General features: G+C 41.1%; 1 protein-coding gene across 4 annotated transcripts in view; it reads left to right on the top strand.

Annotated features, from left to right (window-relative positions):
• The window catches only part of RUNX1T1 (RUNX1 partner transcriptional co-repressor 1), a 153727-nt gene that overhangs the window by 9469 nt on the left and 120519 nt on the right, over window positions 1-23739 (top strand). Inside the window, exon 2 of one of the 4 annotated variants that reach the window (XM_055432682.2) lies at window positions 17142-17314. The exons of 2 other annotated variants lie outside the window; for them this stretch is intronic. In XM_055432682.2, coding sequence (XP_055288657.1) covers window positions 17227-17314 — 88 coding nt within the window. In that variant the 5' untranslated portion in view covers window positions 17142-17226. Of the gene's footprint in view, window positions 1-14656; window positions 17315-23739 lie in introns of those variants that run through there. One more of the 4 variants, XM_055432685.2, reaches the window with a different exon arrangement.

The raw sequence follows: 23739 nt of genomic DNA, 5'->3' as shown, positions 1-23739 counted from the left end.
ACTTTACGTTCATGTGACTGAATAGAAAGCAGTATGTATAGATAAACATGTGTATTCTAAGCAGTGACAGAGGAAATACCCAGTATTCTGTGTCTTAATGTAATCTACCCTTTTACACATTTTGCATAGTCTTTGCATAATAAAACTAAGTTTTAGGCAGACCTTGAGTCAAAGAAATTTGAATCGTATGAAAAGTGAACATGGAAAAAACCAGAAGGGACTTAATGTATTTTTTTAAAGTTTAGTGAAAATATAAAACTATTATGAATATGCCTTATACCCAGCAGTTCTTGTCATCAGGTTAGGCAACTGATGCCCTTTACAACATTTGGAACAAAACTAGTCCTTTATACCATTTTCATGAAAATGTTAGGTTTCTATTTGATCAGCAGGTGCTGTTGAGATGAAAGCCATGTGTAAATTTTCAGAAGGCCAAAAGTGTCGATTCAGAAAAGGAAAGTGATAAGAGAAAATGCAATCAGTTTTCCTGTTTTCAATTTGTGCAGGATTTGAAGAGCTGTTTTGTTAAACTGCTACATCTGCTCCAATATGAATATTGAACTCCTTCCACTAAAAATAACAACCTATAATTTGGAAGCTACTGCAGTCTTTTGTTAATGTGAGTGGGTTATTTAAAAACAAAAAAAAAATTAAAAAAATAAAAAAGACAATTTCCTATTCTGACAATCTCTTGCCTAATGTGCATTTTCATTTGTTGGCACTTTTATCCTCAGCAGATAAATGGTATTATGCAATTAGGACCTCATCTCGTTTGAGTATGAAAGAGATTTCCATAGGTGGAAATCCTTGTAATATAAAATGGTTTCGCATAAAACAAAATTTATTTTAAATTAACCTGCTAAAATGCAGTTACTTAAATTGAGAGAGTTATTCCTTACATTCTCTAATACTGCAATTTTTAACTTACTGCTGACTATTATAACAAAGTTAACACGATTCCATTGCATACTGGGCATTCCATGATTTATTTCACCTTTAATATACCTGTAAATGTAAGTTAAATTAATCAGGGATATTTTACCTAACAGGGCTTTCAGAATAATTTTTTTCATGCTTAAATAAAATGATTAAATTATGCTTGAGTGCCTGCATACAAAAGCTTTAGCTTCTATAGTACTGCTAATCAAATAAGTTTTATGGACAGGGAAAGCACCACATTAGAGAAAAATTGGATGCATTTTACTAGTGACATTTCTAGGAAAGACATGTTTAAAAAATTACTCAATATTAATTAAAAAGAACTCTAACATGAATAACAATAATAAAAATAATATGTTATCCCTACAGAAAGAAGATAAATGGCAATACTAGTCATGCAGAACTGGACATAGAGAACTAAGGTAGAAGGAAGACCTGTAAAATTTGGATCAGGTTTCATGTTGGCTCCATCCACAGTTGCAGTTGGGTGTGCTTGTGGTGTAGTGATTTGTCTAGGGTGAGACATGATCACTGCTTTGGATCAGTTAGAGGCTATATAACTTGTACCTTCACACTTCACTTGCCAGACACACTCACTCTTCAAAGATAAACTCAGAACATCTCCAGAATGGATAAAAGGGAAAACAGACACTGTGGCACATTAGCGTATTTGATATTAACAAGTGCAATGTTTCTTCTGAAACACCAATCAAAAGAAGAGGTTGTTCGAAGAACAGCATTGTATATACTTGTGATCACATGGACAACTGAGAATAGTTCTTATAAAGAATGTAATTTCCAGTTTGAAGCCCAATTGTGGCATGTTGTTGCTGGCATAATTTCAGAGATGGATAGATTCTCTGGTATAGCACCAAGCACTTTGCCACTCTCAAGAAATGCCACCTGAGTCACGTAACAGTGAGGAAAGTGTATTTCACAGACACAGCCCCATCATTTTGTACTTGATCTTCTAGTGCGTTGCCTCTGTGCTGAACCACAATCGGTGTTGAAGCCTCAGTACCTTCTATGACATGAACAGGGAAGAGCTTCCTGGGACTCTTTTCAGAATGTTCATACTTTATCAAATGATGTTCAGGCTTTTATACGGAACCGCTGAGAAAGTAATGCCCTGTCGTTGAGGTTTAAGGTGTGAGACACTCCTGTTTGAAAACGCTTAAAACCATCAGTCTTGCTTAGAACCACTAATATTTTCAGTAACTGTAAGAGACCTACTTAAAATCCCCCTGCTTTGATAGTTCTAATTGAGGTTACCTGTATAATGGAACTCATGAAATGGGTTGGTTTTTGTGGGTTTCATATTAGCCAGGGTCCCTAAGACAAGTCTGTCCTTGGGGGAATAGGACCTCTAGGATACAGCTCTTGTTGACTGTGGAGAGTACAGATGTAAAGCTTTCCTATCGTGTGTCCAACAATCTGAACACCTCCCAGTGCCTTATGGAATGTGATTGACTAGATTCATTCACGTTTTAACACCTGGGGCTTAGGCTACTTCTGAGTGTGCTCTGGGCATTCGAGGGCTGCCACCTAGTTGTTGGTCTTGGGAGAAAGTAGAGGAACTGACAGATATTAGAGACCTACTGTGAGCCTGGCATTAACCTTCACATAAGTGTCATCACTGATTTTAAGAAAATGATTAACCAGCATTTCACTTTCTTCATTTCAAACAGATAGAGTCCATCACTCTAAAACTAGCTTTAGTTGCTCTTCTGGTTTGACCTTTTGCTCCACTTTAGAAAACTGAGGTTTCCTTATGTTCCCCAAATTTAATTACCTGCTCTTTTCCCAAGTGCTAATAGAGACATATTCTCTGAATACTGGGCTTTACGCGCTCTAGCAGTCATGATCTACACCCACTGTTTTCCTTACATTTGCCTTTGCCTCCAACCTAGGAATCAGAGTGGGCTACTGGCCAGCAGATATCCTAGAATATGCCCAAATGTATGCCACTCTGTATGCCTCTTCCCAGGGGGCGCTAGTGGTAAAGAACCCATCTGCCAATGCAGGAGACATAAGAGATGCAGGTGCGATCCCTGGGTCGGGAAGATCCCCTGGAGGAGGACTTGGCAACCCACTCCAGTGTTCTGGCCTGGAGAATCCCATGGACAGAGGCGCCTGTTGGGCTGCGGTCCACGGGGTCGCAAAGAGTTGGCCACGGCTGAGGCGACTTAGCAATGCACTCTGTATCCCTCGTCCTCGTGGTGCAGGTTTCTCTGTGACCAAATGCTGTTCTCGCATCAGAGTGGCCCCTTCCTGCGGTGCACGGCCTTGGGGCCTCTCCCTCTGTTGGTCTCATTTGGCGCTCCAGAGCGGTCTGCTGCTCAGTGTCCTCAGTCCCTGCGGCCTGGCCCGTGTCAGGCAGTTTGGTCACTACATCTCGATCCTTAGTCCCTGCGGCCTGGCCCATCTCAGGCAGTTTGGTCACTGCATCTCGATCCTTAGTCCCTGCGGCCTGGCCCGTGTCAGGCAGTTTGGTCACTACATCTCGAGTTCAGCATCTCCCAGTTGGCGAGCGAGTCTGGACCATCTTGAACTCATGACTGCTTATGTAGCATAAAGCACTCTGTTATGAAACGAAGGACCTCGTGTGTGTGCATTCCCTGGCACCGGCAAACTGAGGTTCCCCTTCCAGTGCGGTCACTGACTTGCTGGGTGGCCTCGGGTACCCCCAGGAGCAAATGACGGGCAAACTCTTTGATCACGAGGCTTCCCAGCTCTCATCAATACAGGTCTACATAGGGTATTACCAGTAGGCGTTCAGGAATTTCCCATGGTTAAGAAAATGAAAAAAAAAATCATTATATTTTCATTTCTGAGATGGGGGCACTACTGATCTGCATATCACTGGGAAACAGAGTCAGTGCAGAATGTCCTCCGCTCCCCACTGTTCTTCGTTATAAGGAAGAGGTGTGGGGAGGAGTGTGTCATTCTTCTCATAGCCGTCCTGGATCTCAGATGATTGAGATTTCAGTTGTTGCTACAGTCCTTTCAGAGGTGAGTGATGGAGGAAAGAATCCTTCGACTGAGAAGGAACTGAAATATTTTAGGTCTCGCACAAATAAGACAGCCTGTGTACTTGCCCCTCACCTCACCTAAGGTGAACTTGGTGCCTGGGGCCAGGACTGAGGGACTAAAGGCTCACTTTAGTGCTTACCGGCCTTTTCCTGCACCCCACAGTCTCAAGGTTTGGACCCAAGTCACTTGGAAATTTAGGAAATGACCTCATTAAACTATTTTTGCAGAACATGGTCAGTAATAGCTTCTTTAAACCAACAAGGGCACCTTATAACTTTTGCCTCGGAATCAGATGTTAAGTGAAAAAGACCAAGAAACTATCTGTTGTCTGAAGGAAGTCTGCTGTCGCTTCTAAAAGTGATGGAGATCCCAGTGATTACCAATGACCCTGATTTTTGTACTTTCACTTAAAAAATGGACCTTGTTAAAAGTTTAATCCTAATTTGTGAAGTTATTAACCTGGGCTGTATTTCTTTGGGATTTAGGAACTATTATATTTTTATACTTCTGATTTGATTAAGCCCTTTGTCATCATTCAGGATGGCAGTGGAAGCTTCTGCTGTTTATGAGGAAGGACATGGAAGTTACATCAGGTTCACGTGTCCCTAGAAATGGAAATCACAGGAACCACTGTTGCTTCATAGGTTGTAGGAGGTTTTTGCATTGGCATTTGAAATTTGGTGGGAGGCCAAATTCAAGTTCTTTGCCACAAAGGTGAATGTCTTAAAAGAATGTAAGCAGTGAACTGTTGAGACCTGACTTGACTGAATTGAATACTACATCAAAGAAATAATAGAGAAAATGTTACCAGGAGATGTAATGGCAGTTTGTCTAAAGATAAGCTATCCAGAGTTATGGGGCCACTAATGACAGAGGAGACGTTGCCAGGCCATTGATGAGCTTAGCTGCGGCCAGCTCTATTAGAGCTCCAGGAGAGAAAATTAGCTGATGTTAGTGTTTGGGACGTCCTTTCTGCTAGACCTTGTGGGGAGTGTACCTGGTGACGCTCAGGTAGGAGATCAGAGAGGTATTAGGAAACTAGATAGATTATGGTACCTGCAAAGACTGGCATAAGGGTTGTGCCAGGGAGCTAGCAGAGCAGCATTGCTGAAAGCATTTCAAATGCACATCTAACTTGGCAAGCGGAATATTAGCAATTGGGAAGTCATCTCCTAGTGTATATGGTGGTAAGCATGGTGCAAACTGTGCTTTAAATACAAAGTCTTAGGAAGCTGGTCGCTCTACTTTGTTAAAACTAGTTGTGCTATACTCCTTCCCCTAACCTCAAGATACAGAAAGATGTGAGCTGTAAGACAGGTCATGAAAGACTGCTAGTTTATTTTCTGAATCTATGCATATGTTATGTACACAGTGATGAGCAAACACAGCTGGGAAGAACAGCAGATGATATTGGGACTGGAACTGTGGTGTTTATCAGACTGATATAGTAATCCTTCTTTCCTGTGAAAGTGTTCTTTTCAAGTGATGTTAGAATTCTGTAACTTTTATCATGTGTCAGGCAAGTATTCTTTATTGCCAAACCTCTTTGCCTACCTGTCACACATTTTCATCCTCATCTCTAGCTAGATTTATTTAGAAATGATATCCACACTTGACTTCTGATGGGAAACAAATGTGGAGAATGAATGCCAATCCTTTTGTTTGAATCAGGGTGGGTTATGTACATTCAGGTCTAAATGGAAAGTAAATGTGATCAGTCTCCATTGACTTATCCAAGTCAAGCTTTGAACTGGCTACAGAAAGTGGGTGTAAAATATCAGAGAAAAACATAAAAGCAATGAAGTGAGCAACCCATTAAAGCTAATTTGACTGTCTTAAAAGAAAGGCATATGTTGTTTGGGTAGCCTTGGTAATGAAACCTTTTAGAATATTTGAAGGAAAATTAAGGTTTTTGCTTTTGGTTATAAATCTGAAATAAATTTATAAATATTTAATGAATGACTACTATATGTAAAGTAGTAGTACTTTCTATATACTCCCATAGGATTGGGAGGTGGTGTGGAGGCTGCCCAGTTTGGGTTCAGGCCCTTCTGTTCATCTTCTTAGCACTGTGAAGACCAGAATAGTTCTGTTCTTTATCACAAATGCTTTCTATATTAGAGACATGGACCCAGTTCCCACTGAATGATAAGCCCCACTCAGGACAAATCAGATAGCTACACGAGATGAAGAGGCTTTATTACTTGCTGGTTAAATGGTATAATAAATGAGATTTCGGAGTGAATTGAAATTTTAAATTTGTTTTAAGAGAGGTAGGATTTATCAAGGTGGTGTTATTGTAATGGGGTTGTGGGCAGTTATAAAGTAAGAATGGCGATTGGAAAAGGTCTTGGGAGAGGTGTGTTGGGTGGGGTGGGAAGAGGTAGAGAGAGAATAAATTAACGTGGATCCAGCGAAAAGGACCCTTGGGTGAGGCTTGTAAAATAAACAGCAAGATCATAAGTGTTTGGGCTACCAGGCATTTGATTTAAGCTTTGTCTTCTGAGTAAACCAGAAGTTTAAAAAAACTTCTGTGTCCAGTGGGACCCCCTTAGGATTGGGAGGTGGCGTGGAGGCTGCCCAGAAGCACCATGAAACCAGAATAGTTCTGTTCTTTATCACAGATGCTCTATAGATTAGGTTTTCTAATTGGACTTCTTTTTTTTTAAAATTGGAGTATAATTACTTTACAACGTTGCGTTAGTTTCCACTGTCCAGGGAAGTGCACCAGCTGTAGGCACACGTGTCCCCTCCCACGTGGAGCCCCTCCCATCCTGGGCCCTGTTCCACCCCTCTCGGTTGTCGCCGAGCACCCAGCTGAGGTTCCTGTGCTTTACAGCAGCTTCCCACCAGCTATCTGTTTCACCCACCGTAGTGTACATCTGTCACTTGAACAAAGAAGGCCATGGTAAAATAGACCTTCATAAAACCAAAGCAGAAAAAGTAAAAAGGCAACAGGAAGTCATGGACCCAGTTAAAGCTGTGTTTCTGAAGACTTGGTCTGATTCTGGTGGGCCAGATTGGGGTGGATGGAATGCGGGAAGACCAAGGCCAGATAGGGAACTGACTCTGCAGGAGTTTAGACGGTAGATGTTTGTAGAAGAATGGCCAGAAATGGGTTTGCGGGACAAGTAGGAACAGGCAGATGCTAGAGACATTGCAAAGGGAAAATAGTTAGTACTTGGATATGGGCTGAATTTAGAGAGGGGGAAGTGATGACAACTCAGATTAGATGTCCATTGTATTTAGCGTGCCAGAATTTGGGCAGTGAAGTGAAAGTCACTCAGTTGTGTCCCTTTGTGACCCCATGGACTGTACAGTCCATGAAATTCTCCAGGCCAGAATACTGGAGTGGGTAGCCTTTCCCTTCTCCAGGGGATCTTCCCAACTCAGGGATCTAACCCAGAACTCCCACATTGCAGGCGGATTCTTTACCAGTTGAGCCACAAGGGAAACCCAAGAATACTGGAGTGGGTAGCCTATCCCTTTTCCAGGGGATCTTCCTGACCCAGGAATTGAACCGGGATCTTCTGCATTGCAGGCGGATTCTTTATCAACTGAGCTATCAGTGTTTAAGGGACATCCGTTTACTTACCCTTCATAGACTCATAGAGTCACAGTCTCCAGAAAGCAGCTTCAGAACCCAAGTGGGTATCTCTTGTGGTCCAGCTACTTTGGGAAATGTTAATGGGGCTGTCACTTGGTAGATTTTCCTCAAAGCGTAGTGCTTGCATGGCGGATAGATTACTGGTTGTCCTGGGACTTGGCTCCCTCTGTGCTTTGGCTCCTTGCATGGATTTCAAACTGTTTTTTGCATTTTCTTCCATTTTGCAGGCCACCTGGTAGAATAAAATGTGATCAGGAGGGCTGGGTCTGGACCTTTAACTTTCCACCAGAGCAGCCTCTCTGTTTTAAGTATCTCAAGCATTAGACTTTTGTTTAGGGAATAATTTATAAAAATTTCTTTCAATTCTAACATGTAAAGGAGAGAAGGCAGGGACCAGAGAGCAAGGAGTCAAGGGGGGGTTGATGGCAGGGCAGAGACTGTGCTTATTATCCAGCAGTGTGTCTCAGACTCTGTCCTCGGTATTCCTGGGGATGGGGGTCTCAAGGGGCCTTTGAACCTGCCTTCATTCATTCAGCACTCCAGTCTTTGCAGATCAAATGCTTTTTTCACACAGTGACATTTTCCAAATACATATTAGATTAGGTGAACAAAAATGAACTTAAATATTACTAAAATCGATACACTCATCTTTGTGTGTTTCACAATCAGCAGACTGTAAACAAAATACTGTCATGTGTCGGATCACAATCTTCTGTTTTAAAATGGAGGCCTCCTATTGGAAAAGTAAAGGAATCCCTTTTATATGTTCAGGGGCAGTATTCAGTTCTTGCGATTAAATTGCTCACTGTTAACTGTCCCCCATGTTTAAAGAATTTTAGTTACTGGAGGAAACAACAACAAAATGTAGGACTTTCGCGGTCTGGTTCACCGATATAGTATTATTTCAGGGACTTTCACCTTGCTTTGTTTGGTATTGTTTAATTTGAAAACACTGGCTGTTCTTTTTACACTTTGAACTTAAAGTAAATACAGAGTTTGTGGATAAAAGCTGTCAGAATTGAATCTTTAAGACTTTTTTCTTCTGTAACCAAACTGTAGTGTTTAAAACAATGAGACCAGTTTATATATGTTAATATGGAATCATTCCTGAGATATACTGTGAAGTGAAAAAAGCAGGGAGCAATATATATATATATAGTATGCCACTTTTTTACAAAAAAAGTAGTACTAAACAAGTACAAAAGCGTCTATTTGTGGGAGAAGTGTGCGTATGAATCTGATAATAGTATTTGCTTTATGGAAAGAAGGGGCTTCCCTGATAGTTCAGTTGGTGAAGAATCCGCCCACAATGTAGGAGACCCTGGTCTGATTCCTGGGTCGGGAAGATCCACTGGAGAAAGGATAGACTACTCACTCCAGTATACTTGGGCTTCCCCAGTGGCTCAGCTGGTAAAAAAATCTTCCTGCAATGTGGGAGACCTAGGTTGGGAAGATCCCCTGCAGAAGGGAAAGGCTACCCACTCCAGTATTCTGGCCTGGAGAATTCCATGGACTGTATAGCCCATGGGGTCGCAAAGAGTCAGACACGACTGAGCGACTTTCACTGCACTATGGAAAGAAAGTGGGGCTGAGGCATTGGTGGCTGGAAGGGGAATTTTTGTTGCATGTCTCTTGGTCTTTTGAGTTTTTTGCAGACCTCGTACCTGTTTCACTCAACTGTAAAGTTAGAGACTGTAGCATCAACTTGGGATGGATGGTTCTGGGATTCTGCTCTTCCTAGGGGGAAGGTGATGCCCTTCTCTTCTCTACTAGAAAGCAGTCAAGTGGAGAAAAGAGACCCAACTCCCCAGTGCTTTGCCACTTGTTGAAACTCCCTACTCTTCATCTGGAAATAATTCTCAGCTGGATAATAATGACGTGACACATAAGGTTGTCAAGTGGATTGCGCGAGATGACGTGTGTGGAGCACAGTGTCATTTCAGAAAGACTTGCTTGTGCTCGGCATCTGAGTTGACCACTTTCGAACTGGCCACTACTGTTTTCTGGAAGCTCCCTGTAGGATCTTCTCCTCTGTGTGGCTGTTCCTTCTTAGTCACCTTCACCCGCCGCCGCTGCCAAGTCGCGTCAGTGGTGTCGGACTCTGTGCGACCCCACAGACGGAAGCCCACCAGGCTCCCCCGTCCCTGGGACTCTCCAGGCAAGAACACTGGAGTGGGCTGCCATTTCCTTCTCCAATGTGTGAAAGTGAAAAGTGAAGTCGCTCAGTCGTGTCCGACTAGTAGCGACCCCATGGACTGCAGCCCACCAGGCTCTTCTGTCCATGCGATTTTCTAGGCAAGAGTACTGGAGTGGCCTGCCATTGCCCAGCAAATACTTAATGGAGAGTGTGGTCCTGTTTAATGCCTGGGGGATATACAGATGTTCAAGTCAGACAGTGCCCCTGATTTGCTAGCCTTCCTCACCTCAGCCTTAATTAAGACTTGTTTCTACCAGGAATCTGCTTTGTGCTCTCCTCACTTGGTAATGAAACTATTCAAGTTTCCATGAACTCTCTTCTTCAAGTCAGTTCACTTCAGTCGCTCGGTTGTGTCCGACTCTTTGTGACCCCATGGACTATAGCTCCCCAGATTCCCTGTTCATCACCAACTCCCAGAGCTTGCTCAAACTCATGTCCATTGAGTCAGTGATGCCATCCAACCATCTCATCCTCTGTCTTCCCCTTCTCCTCCTGCCTTCAATCTTTCCCAGCATCAGGGTCTTTTCCAATGAGTCAGTCCTTTGCATCAGGTGGCCAAAGTATTGGAGCTTCAGCATCATTCCTTCCAGTGAATATTCAGGACTGGTTTCCTTTAGGATGGACTGATTTGATCTCCTTGAAGAAGATACCTTCTATCTCTTCTTCAAAGATAGAATTTATCACATCTAACATTTTTCTGGTATCCATGTGATTCAGACTTCTCTCCTGATCTGTAAACTCCTTAAAGGTAGGAGCCTGGAACAGTTGGGGGTACTTTTTGATGCTTTATTAAATATTTGGTGAAAGTTCCTGCCTTGAATTCCAGTTATTTACTTAATACTGTCCTCAAATATTTCATTGCTAAGACCAAAATGAAATCTTCGTTTGCAAGATCATGTCATGTCTTTCCCAGTCCTTTCCCGCCCTGGTCCCTTTTTATTGTGTTCTCATATCATGGAATGTACAGTTTATTACCACCATATTTTAGCTTTCATTTTTAGCAACCGAAAAACACCCCAATGTATAGCAGCCCTGGGCAAACTGAAGTGCTTAAGTCACCTGCGTGTTCATAAAGGGATATCTTAACCTGTTTTATTTCTTTTTTTACCCAATGGCTCATAATTGTGTAAAGGATGAGCTCCCTGAAATTATACAGAGAATGTTGTATGCATGGATATATTTCTGCGCTGGAACTGTCCCTTGGATCAAGGACCCAGCAAGGCTAAAAACCATCTTTGGGACTCCCAGCTTTCCCTCTCCCAAACCCCCCGTTGACCCCTTAGGTGCCAGGGGCTCCTGTTGGTCCTTCCTTGGGTTGCCATGTCTGTTTTCTGGACAGACCTCAGGCTGAGCACTTCTCCCGAGTACCCTAACTCCTTCTCCCTCTCTGTCTCAATTTGGCAGATGTATGTGGGGGAGGAGGTCCATTGAATGGCTTCGTGGAGATGGTGGCTTATTTTAATACTCACCTGCCAGTGAGCTCATTTGCAAGTCACTCCTAGAAGCTTCCTCCCTTGCCCAAGATCACCCTGCATGAGGTGGGCTGAGGTCTGAACCAAGACCTCACAGGAGGTCTGAACCTCCTCTGTTACAGGGTTTACTACTGCTCTGCTGGAAGTCTTCAAATCCTACCAGCCCATTCTTTTTCCCCGTGGCCAGGGCCAGCCACAGAGACTGCAGGTGGGAATTAAAATGGAAACTTGTCAGAACTTCTCACTGTACTTGGAAAAGTTACAGTTTGGAGCACAGAACTATAGCAACAGCTTTACACGTTTCTGAGGCAAGGAGAGGGAGACAAGAAAGCGAAGAAAGGGGAGAGAGGTCAGCTGTTGAGGAGCAGCAGCAGCCAGACCATATTTGCAGTTGGACAATCACAGGTTTTTTTTTTTTTTTAGCTATGTGGCCATCAACCACAAATGCATATACTTTCAAAGTCTCGTTTTTCTTTTATGTGAAAGTTTCCAGGATGGAACAGATGCCTTTATTTGGAGAAACCGATCTTTGGAAATGATTGGTTCTCTCCTTGCTTATCCTCTCGGTGATCTTCCACAGATGAAATTACATGAGGAAAAGAATCACGAAACATTAGCTTGTGGTTATTTCTTTATTTTTTTCCACTGCAAAATGTTTTGGGACCTGCAGCTTACGTCCACATAGTTTGGTATTGTTGACTGGTCATAATTTAGCACAGCAGTGACTCTCAGAAAAGAAGATCCTGTGAGTGCACTAGGTCATTTTTGAATAGTGACCTAGGGCTTTAATGCTCTAAATGATAATATTAAAATAGGTGTTGCCTCCTTTCTGCTCTCAATTGATTATCTATTCTTTCATCCTGGTGAGTTAGATATAATCATTCCTGTTGTAGAGATTTACATCTAAAGCTTAGAAAGGTTAAGTGACTTGTTTCAAGGTCGAATAGCTCGTAAGTGTTAAGACCTGAGAGTCCAGTCCATCTGTGTGGAGTGGGCTTCTAAGTGGTCAGTGTAGGTAAGGAGCAGTCATTTTAGGAGATTTTATTTTATTGAAGATTATATCTATAGCAGAGGAGAAATTTTAGAGCTTCCTACTATTTTCAGTTGCCTGGTTTGTTAACTTATTGATCATCCTATGTTGTCACCTTGACTAAAAATAATTCATAGATCGGTCACCTGCCTTGTGTTTAATTTTTAATCTTTAACTATCTGAAGTATTTTAAAATAGTGCTTTATCACAATAAGAGGAAGAAGCTGGAAGAAAGACAAGGTAGTGTAAGTGATCTCTTATTCCTTTGTTCTCTCAGCCAGTATTGAGTGAACTCCTTCTGTGAGTCAGGGACGGGGTTTTAAGACTGTTGGGTAAACCTGGCCCCTTCTCTCACGGCCGTTATAGCACAGTGCATTTAGTGCATCCAGGTAAGGTCTGAAGACAGAAGGGGGATAAGATGGGATCCCTTTCCAGAGCAGGAAACCCACTTGGTAAACTCAACTGGGGGATAAGTCTATGCGTAAAAACCTTAAAGGGTGTATGGACTTAATGCTGGCTACAGTCCTTAATCGTGGTTTCCTAGTGCTTACTCTGGGAGGAAGGGCTGGCTTCTCAGCTGTGGATGCCCTGCGTGATTTCCATAGCAGCCTGTGTTTGTACAGTATTGATGGGAATGGCCTCGTATGAACAGTATCTGGAAGATAAAGGTTGCCCAGCCTGATATAGACCATAAATGCTGCTACAATTTAAAGAAGAAAGAATGATCGTAGGCCTTGGGAGTGGTCACAGAAATGTTTGTGATGGTCATAGGGTTTGAATTGGACCTTTATAGCGTTTCATTAGGTGGAATTCATTTATTTCATTCTCTTTAGGTACCAAGTACAGTTTTAAGTATGGAAGATAGAGTAATGAGCAAAACAGACAAGACCCCTGCTCTAATAGATTTTACAGTTTAGGAGTAGGAGGCATACAATAGAAACAGTTGTAAGATTATTCACGATAGTGTTAAATGCAATGAAGACAATTAAAAAACCAATGTTGGAGAGAATGGTGGGGGGTGCTGCTAGCAGTGGAGAGACTTTACTTTGGACAGGAGGGAAACCGTCTCTGAGGTTACACTTGAGGTAAACCTGAGTTGAGAGGATGCTAGTCATCCACCAGTCTGGAGGAGTTAATGGATAAATCCATAAAAATGAGACGATGCATTCTATGGGAGTTTATCCACCAAAGAGCTGCACCCTCTAAGGGGATGGATGAAGCAGAGGCTGAAAAGGTGCAGATTAGTGCCAAATCGTGGTGGGTCTTGAATGTCAGAATGAGGCAAGAATAAGGCCTCTGTGTTTCTATGCATGTATCAGGGGGTGAATAGTTAGAAGACAGAAGGAGACTCAGGATGGGTATATGTCATAGAACCTTAAGGAATCTTCTGTAGTTGGAGTCTTGAAATTTAGTTCATGTGACTTCTGCTGCTGCTGCTGCTGCTGCTCAGTCACTTCAGTCGTGTCCGACTCTGTGTGACCCCATAGACGGCAGCCCACCAGGCTCCCCCGTCCCTGGGATTTTCTAGGCAAGAACACTGGAGTGGGTTGCCATTTCCTTCTCCAGAGGGACACCCAAATAACAGTGTCCCAATCACTTCCTGTTGGAAGTTGAATGTAGTCCTAAGTGAGGCTGTTTCAAACCAGGGGGATACAGAATTGTCCTACAAATGAGATTGTGGAGGCCTTGACAAGTGTAGGCTACAGCTCAGTACTCAGGACTGTGCTTATTGAGATAAAATGTTTTCTAAGTCGGTTATAATATCACGGGTTCCTTTTGTGGAACAGAAAACTAATTGCATTTTTATTAAAGTAAAAGGACAGTCTTTATGTTACAAGGCGTTTTTGTGAAAAGGAAACAGAAAAATTAAGAGTTGATTCACTTCAGACTGATAAAAAGAGGTGTGTTAAATCCTCATTTTTCAAATAGCTGTGTCTTATTTACTAAAGGAAAAAATGCCCCAAATGTTGATGTAATTCTAAAGAGAAATGTGTTTAGGCAGTGAAGGGATTCCTGGCAGTGATTGAGAAACACAGTAATGGGGAACTGCACTTGATCGCTTTTGAGGTTGATTCTGATGTGTGTAGTCTTTTACATCCTATTAAAACTTTGAAAGATAAACTGATACAAGAAGGATTTGCCAAGGCCAGCAACTCTTCCTTTTAAAACCTTGGCTCAATGTACACATTGAAGGGATGGGGGAGTAAGATAAAAGCATTATAAATATGAGGTTAACTGAATTCAAATAGAAGGTTCTCTCAAGTTATTGCATTCCTTAGAAAATAAATACATTGCACATATGGTTAAGATTGATCAAAAAAGTATTCTGTATGCCAGTGATTATATTCCCATCTGTGATTAAGATTTTCTGTCTGCATCTGGTTTTCACATTATATTTCTGTAACAAGAATCCTTTATATAGCAGAGTTCACTTTCTGTATTTTCTATTAGCTGCAGCTTGAACTACTGCACGGATTGCAGATTTACACATGTGGTTTTCATTACTTCATACCATTGAGAAAAAGTAATATTTGTTTGGGAATGTATGTTTTCCACAATTTCCATGGTAATACAACATGTTGAGCCTTTTTAATAACACTCTTGTAGAGCTACAAATTGTTTGAGGCATTCTACTCTTGGTAGAGTTTAGCTTTTAAACTGGTCTCAGTGTATGTTTGCTTCATAATGAGATTTTGCAGATTTAATGGCTGAAGATTGGAACAAAACAATATTAAAGATAGAGAAATTTCAGTTGCATGTGATATAGACTAGTGTGTAAGTATCACAAATAATCTGGATGTGTATTCTTTAGTACTCATCACCATTACTCATTTTATTGTTATTTTATATCAAAAGATCATTTATTGTGTTGGAGGTATGAAGCACAAATGTAATACTCCAATCATTATTTTGAGAAATCCAAGTCTTAGCGTACCCTTTTTTTTTTTTTTTTAGGTGAATTATCTTATTGACTGTGATATAATGTTTCATATATAAAAGTTGTTGAGTAGGAAGAATCCTCAGGGGTAACTTGAGGTTTACATTGTGTATTACCTGAGTGTGTATTTGTATGCCATGTTAACATTTAAGAAAAACATGTACACTTGAAATACTTTGTAACACTATCTTCCTGCCACCTTTTCTCCATTCACTTCAGAATACTCTGATTAAAACAGACACATGTGACGTTAAAAAGTGAAACAATATATTCTGTACTGGGAGATCACTTATTCAGTTCAGTTCAGTCGCTCAGTTGTGTCCAACTCTTTGCGACCCCATGAATCACAGCACGTCAGGCCTCCCTGTCCATCACCAACTCCCGGAGTTCACTCAAACTCATGTCCATCGAGTTGGTGATGCCATCCAGCCATCTCATTCTCTGTCGTGCCCGTCTCCTCCCACCCCCAATCCCTCCCAACATCAGAGTCTTTTCCAGTGAGTCAACTCGTCGCATGAGGTGGCCAAATAATTGAGAGATTTATCTTATAAAAGTTTATTCACATGGTAGTTTCATGTGCCTCAAAACTGCGACCCATTATACCATTTTTGATAATGAACCCAGACAGTAGTCTGGTGTTAGCAGTCATGAGAAGGAGGAAAAAGACTTAGACTCTGGGGGATTTGTCTGTATTTGGCTTCCTTCGTTTGTTTAATGGAGATTGTTCAGTATGCCCCACACAGGCAGGGTTTACTGTATCAGGCTCTCCAGTGCTTTTTGTTGATGTTGTTGAGGCACTAAATATTATCAGAAATCATACCCAAATCTAAGAAAAGTATCCATTTTCTTCTTTTTCCCAATAGTACTTATTTATCTTCTGTTTACAATATATACATATTTAAATTTTGCCATTAGGAATGAGAAACCACTGATTACATGATAGAAGATTCATAATATTGTGTATAAAGGGTGTTTGCTTTTTTAAAAAAATAATAGAATCTGCTTATTTGTGTACATTAGAGCATGTATATTCACCAGTTTTCAATTTCTAGGGAATATTTTGGTCTCTTAAAAAATGGCAATAATAGCTGTAGTAATATTTTGAGACTGCTTTTATAAATCTGTTTCTTTGCATTTATTGAGTTATTGCTTTATGTGCATATGATTGTGCTAGATTTATATCTCATGGATTGTAAGAACCAAATAGTAACACTTCTTCTATTCAGAGTAGTGGTGGTACTAGTAACAGTAGGTGAGTAATAAATAGTGGATGCTTGGGAATGAGTGGATGAGCTGTAAGCCTGACAAACCTAGCAGGACAAATGAGAATCTCTGGATTGCTTTAGGGAAAAATAAAAAGCAGTAGAAGTGGGTGTATGTGGTGACATGATTCACGAACAATTGTTGTTACTCATAGTTTCAAACTGGTTGGTTGCATAAAGATTATTAGTTACTGCTATCAGTTGTTTCGGAATGATGGCAGTATGTAAATTTCAGAACAGTGAAACAATGGGGATACCACGTGGTTTTGAAACACGGTTTAACTTGCATGTAAAATTCCAAAAAAATAAAATAAAAAACGCAGTGTCTAAAAGCATCTTCTAAAGAAACTATAACTGACAGATTAATTAAAAAAAAAATAAAACAGGTAAAATCTAATGCATTCTTTTAAGGTATTGATGTATGTGTGTTTTAGACCCAACTTAAGAAAAGAAGAGTAGTATCCAGCTTTCAGTCAGATGAGTGGAGAATATAGAGGCCTGGAGGAAATCAGAAAATGGGAATTGTTTTGGATTTTTCTAAAGTTTAGAAGGGCTTGTGTCTGTCTCTTAAACAAAACTGGCCTAGTATTTTAAGTGGATGGGTGTAATACTTCAGACTGGTTGTGATATGTGCGTTTTCTCTCCCTTTGTTGTTGTCAATAGAAAAGATTGATCTCTGGGCTGGTGGACATAATATCTGTCCCAGTCAGAAAAGGAGAGAGGAAATTAGCAGAGCGATTGGTGGAGAATGATATCTGTCAAAAGAAACACTTGGAGAGCACTGAGTTTAGTAATAGGTGACTGCCGGAAAAAGGGGAGCTTTGAATATTGTCAAGGTAAGGAACAGACAAATATTTTGACTTTGTGATTTACTTACATGCCAAAAATCAATCTTTTGTTTTTTTTCTGATAAATTATTCTTGTGAAGATTTTTCTTTTCTTTATTTTTCTAGTGCCGGTTGATAAAGAATTTGTATTACATATTTTTAAAAAATTGTCTTTGAACTCTTTGGATGTGGGATTGGCTGTGAGATCCCTTGTTTGATAGCAAATGATTAAGTACCGATTTTGTTTTCACCTCTCTTCTTGTTGCTCTGCTTCTTGCCATGTTTTGTAATACGTCTAAGATGAGCAGTACTTGGAGTTAAAGAGTAAAAACTATGCCATGATTTCTGTGTTTATTGTAACTAGAGATGGTATTTTCTGAAACAGTTTGTTGACTAAAGAGGGAAAAATGCCATTCAATTTACTGTTTCTTCTGTTTGATTTGGATTAAAAAAAAAAAACTTGTAGGTAAATGTCCTTTTCTAAGCAGAATTCATTTTAATGTGTCCATAGGCATATTAAAAAAAAAAGTGATATCTAACTTTAGGAAAACTGTAAACAAAATGTAAACTGTTTCCCAGTTGGCAAGTGACTTCTTAAAGTCTGCAACATTTAATAATTAAGGACAGCCCTGTATTATGAATTCCAGAGAGTTGATGCCTCCAGCAGCCAGCTCTATTTCAGGCTTACTGGAGTGGAACAGAAGTACAGATGACTAAAGATAAACTGTGCTAAGAAAGGATTGAGAGGTAACACAAATGCTCTGATACTGGTTGGCACTCCAGTGATTAGGAGGGGGTTTTTGAAGTCCTGTGACTGCCTCCTTGACTATATGGAAAAGAGGGTAGCGAAATATTTACCTTTCATGGCCAGTGTTCTGGAAACACATTGCCCCCACCCCCACCCCCAGCACACACATAACATCTACTCTTGTGGTTCCTATGAAGACTTACTGGTTGGTTCTTCAAGTTTCCTAGAAGGTATTGGCACATGAGGGTGTTTTGTTGTTGAAAGTCCAGAGAAAGTGAAATGACTCTCTGTACAGTTACAGGCTCCTCTGAGATAACCTCAGTCATGATGTAGTTTCTGTCTCTATTTGTCTTCGTTTCCCCCATCATCCTGTTAGGATGTTCTTCTACCATAATTAGTAAGAGACATCAGTTCAAAGGAGAAGACAAGGAGTTCAGCCTGCTGCGTAGCTGAGACGTCTCTCACTTCTGCTTCTGTCTTCCTACCAACCTACTGTTTTTACCAAAAATTAATTTTTTGAGAACTCAAATCTTTGTTGGTTAGATTTCTCAAGTCCAGAGAGGAGGGAGAGGGTGAGACAAATGGAGTGGATGGAAACATACTAACGTATGTAAATAGAGAGCCAATGGGAATTTGCTGTATGACTCGGGGAGCTCAAACTGGGGCTCTCTAGTAACCCAGAGGGGTGGGAATGGGTGGGAGGTGGGAGGGAGATTCAAGAGGAAAAAAAAGCAACAAGATTTCTCAAGTCCAGCGTAGAAAGGAAGGTGTTAATAGCATAAAGGAAGGAAACTGGTAATAATAACAGCAACCCTTGCTTTAGAATTGCTTTCTCTTCATCTTCCATCAGGAGAAAGCACTTTATTCCACAGAGGATATAATTCTCTGCTTTCTGCCTTATGTGTCTGTATGGGGATGTGGTTTAACAGTATGATCAAAATATATAAGGTGCAGATTTCAAATTGGAAAAGAAAATTGGATTTTAAAACTTGAGCGTGTATTGCAGGTATGTAGTGTTGGGTCTTTACCCACCCCCAGACCATTAAAACCGTGCTGTCTTCCGGTCACGTGGCATATCTGTGACCATTGCAGCATGGAAGATTCACATGTAAAGCAAACATGCATGACGGAGACATATTTTAAAACAAGTTAATGCATTTTGTTTGTAATAATATGCAGATACCAAGCCTCAGCATCAGGTATCAAAAACACCATGCTGAGTTTCTTCTCTCTTTCTTGTGTGTGTGGGTAAGCATACTTAAAACGATATGTGTGTCCACACACAGCATATATACACATGTATGTACACACACATATATGTGCATATATGTATCTAATTGTGTGTGTTTGCCTATTTTATAACTGTTGGGTTTTCTTTATGTTTCATGTGGCATTGAAAAGTTTACTCCTAATTTTTTCTTTTTTGTGTGATGGTAGAGGGTGTATATAGATAAATATGGGGTTGAGCCAAAAGTAGAGAGAAACAGAAATCACATACTTTAAATTTACAGAAAACGTGGAGTCCATTGGATTCTTGGGGTTGTAATTGGAAGCAGAAAAAACAAAGAACTAGGAGCCAGTGAACAGTTAGGGCAGTAAGCGACAGTGGCCTGAGGTGGTGCTAGAGAGTCTGGTCCCTCTGATGAGTTTGAAGCCAGGCTGGGGTCACCAGGAGACAAGCCTGTCTCTTTCAGGAGGCCAGGAGAGAAATGATGCCTTAGGGACAGTCACCAGCTTCGGTGGGAGCTTATGATAAAGGCGAAATGCTGCTGTGTTTCCCCTAGTATTTTAAAGCATATCCTAAATATGCACAATGTTCAGTTTTCTACAGCTGTGTTATTGTGTGTCTTTGTGAGGACTTGGCAGATTTGGGACAGTTAGGAGTGATATCCAGCCTGAGGAGCTTGCTCTTATAAACCATTAAGGAAAGGGTCCAATATTTGTCATTTAAAAAATTAACTGGTCATCTAAAAGATGCACGAGCATTAGAATGGAAGCAGTTATGACACGGGAAACTTGTTGCAAAGTGTTTGTATTTATGTTCGAATGATGGGATGGGATATTTATTAGTACCAATTTTAAGATACTGTATGTGTTTCAAAAGCCACACTTGTGTTTTTAAAAATAAAAACATTTAGATGGTGCTGTGTACCTTCAGATATTTGTATCTTTACTAGGAAAAGAAGAAAGTTATTTCCTGAAGCAAAATTGCTGCGTTTTGAGAGCATTTGCATTTATTTTTCATTTTTCTTGGCCATGTTTGAGAGGTCTGATGGCATTCACGGGCTTTACCCCACATGGAGCTTTGAGCTTATTGTGGCACTGCACACTGATCCCAGGTCAGTGTGATGCGTGAAATCAATTTATTTGAATCTCTTTGCCTCTATAGGAATTTGGCAGCATGCCAGTTGTTTTCATTTAATGTTCTTTGTGTTGAACACAGACAAGCAGGCATGCTTTTGTATTCATCTCTCTTTTGGTCTCTGTCTGTTTCAGCCAATATTTTGCTCTATGGATTCTGAGATGAAGAAAGAATATATTATTTATATGATTCCAATCATTACTTAATGTGTGTGTTCTACTTTCTTATCTTTTAAGGGATTTGTTTTTAATATTTCCTAGTAACTTTCTTTGTAGAGAAGAAACATTTTAGAGTTTTTTAAAAAATTAAGATTTTGGATGAGACATAATAAACCAGATCATAGGTGGTATTTGCTTACCATAATAGTTGTGATCAAAACTGAAAAGAACAGTATTCATTACACCATACAACCAGTGTTTCATTTGTGAACTGGATTATCAAAACCACTGACTTCTTGGGGAGCTTTCTGAGGGTAAAGATTCATACTTTAATCGGGTGCACAGGAAGACGCATGATTAGTGGGGTGTTATTCTTTTTGAATAACACATCTTGCTGAAGATGCCCCCGTTTTTACCTAGATTTGGCTTAGATGAATCTTGATGAAGTTCCTGCCCCTGCCATGAGGGCATTTTTTTTTTTTTTCCTTTTTAAAATTTGGAGGGTCCTGTCAGGGAAGAGCACAAAGGTTTCTGCAGCACACAGAGGCTCCGAGCCTGGCGTGGCTGTTTTTGCGGAGAGGATGTGTTTCTGGGTCAGCTTTAGGAAGAGGTGCAGGAGGAAACGGACAGGGAGCAGGACAAAGCTGCTGTGTTGATGCTCCGGGCGGTTCTCGCGGAAGTCGGTCTGCAGACCCGGGGCGCCGGGGAGCCTCGGGGTCAGGCCCGCCCCCAGCACCCCGCTTCCTCGTTTAATTACCTGGAGAGCCAAACAGCCCGCCGGCGGCCGTGTGCACGCCCGGTACCTCCGCGGCCGCCTGGCGCTCCGACATCCTGCGCGGCCAGCCCTGTCTGTCCGCCAGCGGCGGGCTGGCTCCCGCCCCGGTTCCTTTGCTTTCTGGAGGCATTGTGTGGAAGAGGGTTTGGTCAGGAATTGGAGGTTCCTGCCAGTGCTGTGTTCCTCCTCTCTATCTTTCTGGACCAAGCTGGCAGACGTGCTTGATTTTTTTTTTTTTTAATGAGTTTAAAGATCTGTCTTTTTCATTTTACACTCTGGCCTTGCCATGAAACACATATCTCTATCAGCAGCCACAGACGTTAACCAGTGCAGGACTGGTCTCAGTTAATGGGTTCTTATTTTCCTGATTCTTGTTCTTTGCTGACCCTCCCGTGTTGCCTTTTTGGGTCAGATTCACTGGTAGTTTGGTATGAAACTAGTAATTCAGAGGTTATTTTTATGAGGCCCTTTTGGAATCTTCATCCATGGAAACAGAGTAGTCCATTTTTTAAACAGAGGTGATAGAACAGTGAAGACTTTTTCCCCCCCTTTTCCATGCAATTTAAATACGGGCACTTGGACATTTGCTGTGGGAAGGGCCACACCCTTTGATGGAGCTGGGGATGGTAAGGAATACTAGGTGGACAGGAATGTGTGGCCAATTTGAGAGTCCTGTAGGGTGAAGACTCTGAGGAATGCTTGGAGATGGAGCCATTTGGGAGATCCCAGAGTGTAACAAGATGTTCTCTTTCCATGAAGAAATCCAGCAGGTTCTTTACCCACAGTGTGAGCTGATGAGATGTGTGTGCTGTTTGGGGGTGGGGGTGGGGGGTGGGAAGGGGCAAAGGTGGTGGTGGTGGTGGGGTTTCCTGCAGAGGGAGGGGAAAGTGTGACTACATGTGCAGTGATTTGCTTTTTCCAACTACTTCATTAGGATTCTGTCATGCAAACTTAAGGGCATTTACCCTTTGGATGCACATATGTGCATCCCATTAATGTTAATAGGAGTTGCAGCAGGTAGAGAGAGCCGGTGTACCTTTGTGTCCTGCAGGAGCCCAGCTCCAGGAAATTGATTCCATTCTTTGCAAAGAATAGACATTGGGACTTTGCAGGGGAGAGCTTCATAGGAATGATTTTCAAAGCTTATTTTTCATATTATATTTATGGAAGCAATGTCAATATTTTATGTGTTTGTCTACCACTCCAGCGAAAAGTATATAATCATTTAAATAATTGGATTAGCCTGGTGCGTCTTGTGATGGAGCTGGCATCACCATGATCTATTATGCACTAGCATAAGTGTTATGTGTATCCTCAGGCATTGCATGTTTATTTATGTATCAGCCTGCTGCATTTCTTTCAGAGTATTTCTCTTTCAACATCAGTATAAATATGAGAAAAGAAAACATGTAAATATAAATTAAGCCGCAGTCAACATTCCTGACTGGTGTCCTCCGCTGACAGACTCCAGGTATCCCTCTTTCAGGCTCCAGCTTTCTCGAAGTTCTGTCTACCTAGAGCTTTCTTATTATGCGAGTAAGGTTACTGCCAGTTACAGTATTAGGCCTTAGCAGCAGGGAGTGTATAACGTGAGAAAAACCTGTAGGACTTTGAAAAGTGTCTGGGGAGAGTTGTGGCTTGCAGGTGGTGGCACCGGGAGTTAAAGAGCAAAGTCATAAGAAAGTGGCCTTGGTGCCTCATGCTGAGTGTGCCCAGTAAATGTGGAGTGCAAACAGTAAGAGAAAAAAAAGCAGATCAGTGAGAGAAGAGCCTGGGAGGAAGTGAATTACTCTAGAAAGGAGAGGGGAGACGTTAAAGTTCATTAGTAACCATGGGCTTGTGTTAATTTATCATCAGGAATCAAAATAGGACATTTTGGTATAACAGATTAAAAAAAGCCACAGTATTCCAAAATTTTAGTAGGCTGGTGTCTGCAATTAAGAGTAATTTTAGTAAAAGTCAGAAGTGAAATTTCCATGCAGAGTAAGATTGAATTAGGTTGAGTTTTACAGGTTTTAACTACTGTTCGGTGTATTTCAGAATGTACAGAATTACATTCTATTCTGCTGCCTGGTCTTGTGAAGCAGGAGGAGAGGGGGTTCATGACCACGAAATCCAGTAGGGTCAGAGTGAAACATTAATTTAAAAATTTATATTGTTATAAAAGCATATACACTGTGCTGGGTATTATTTGAACAAATAAAGCAGCTTTGCAATGATAACTTTAATGGAATCAGTGGTAGCTAAACATCTTTTATTGTGTAAGTTTGAATTTGTTTATAAAGGTGGCCAATTAGTATGTATGGATAGATTTTACTAATTTTCAGTGTGGAGAGAAATGGAGAGTTTGTTAGAGATAAAAGTCCTGTGAGGGGGGAGACATGATGAAAA

Source organism: Moschus berezovskii, chromosome 16, assembly GCF_049115385.1.
Source record: "Moschus berezovskii isolate FMDL1 chromosome 16, NW_MosBer_1.0, whole genome shotgun sequence".
NCBI lineage: Eukaryota > Metazoa > Chordata > Mammalia > Artiodactyla > Moschidae > Moschus > Moschus berezovskii.
The sequence above is the reverse complement of the archived record's forward strand: the minus strand, read 5'-3'. Positions and strand labels throughout refer to the sequence as shown.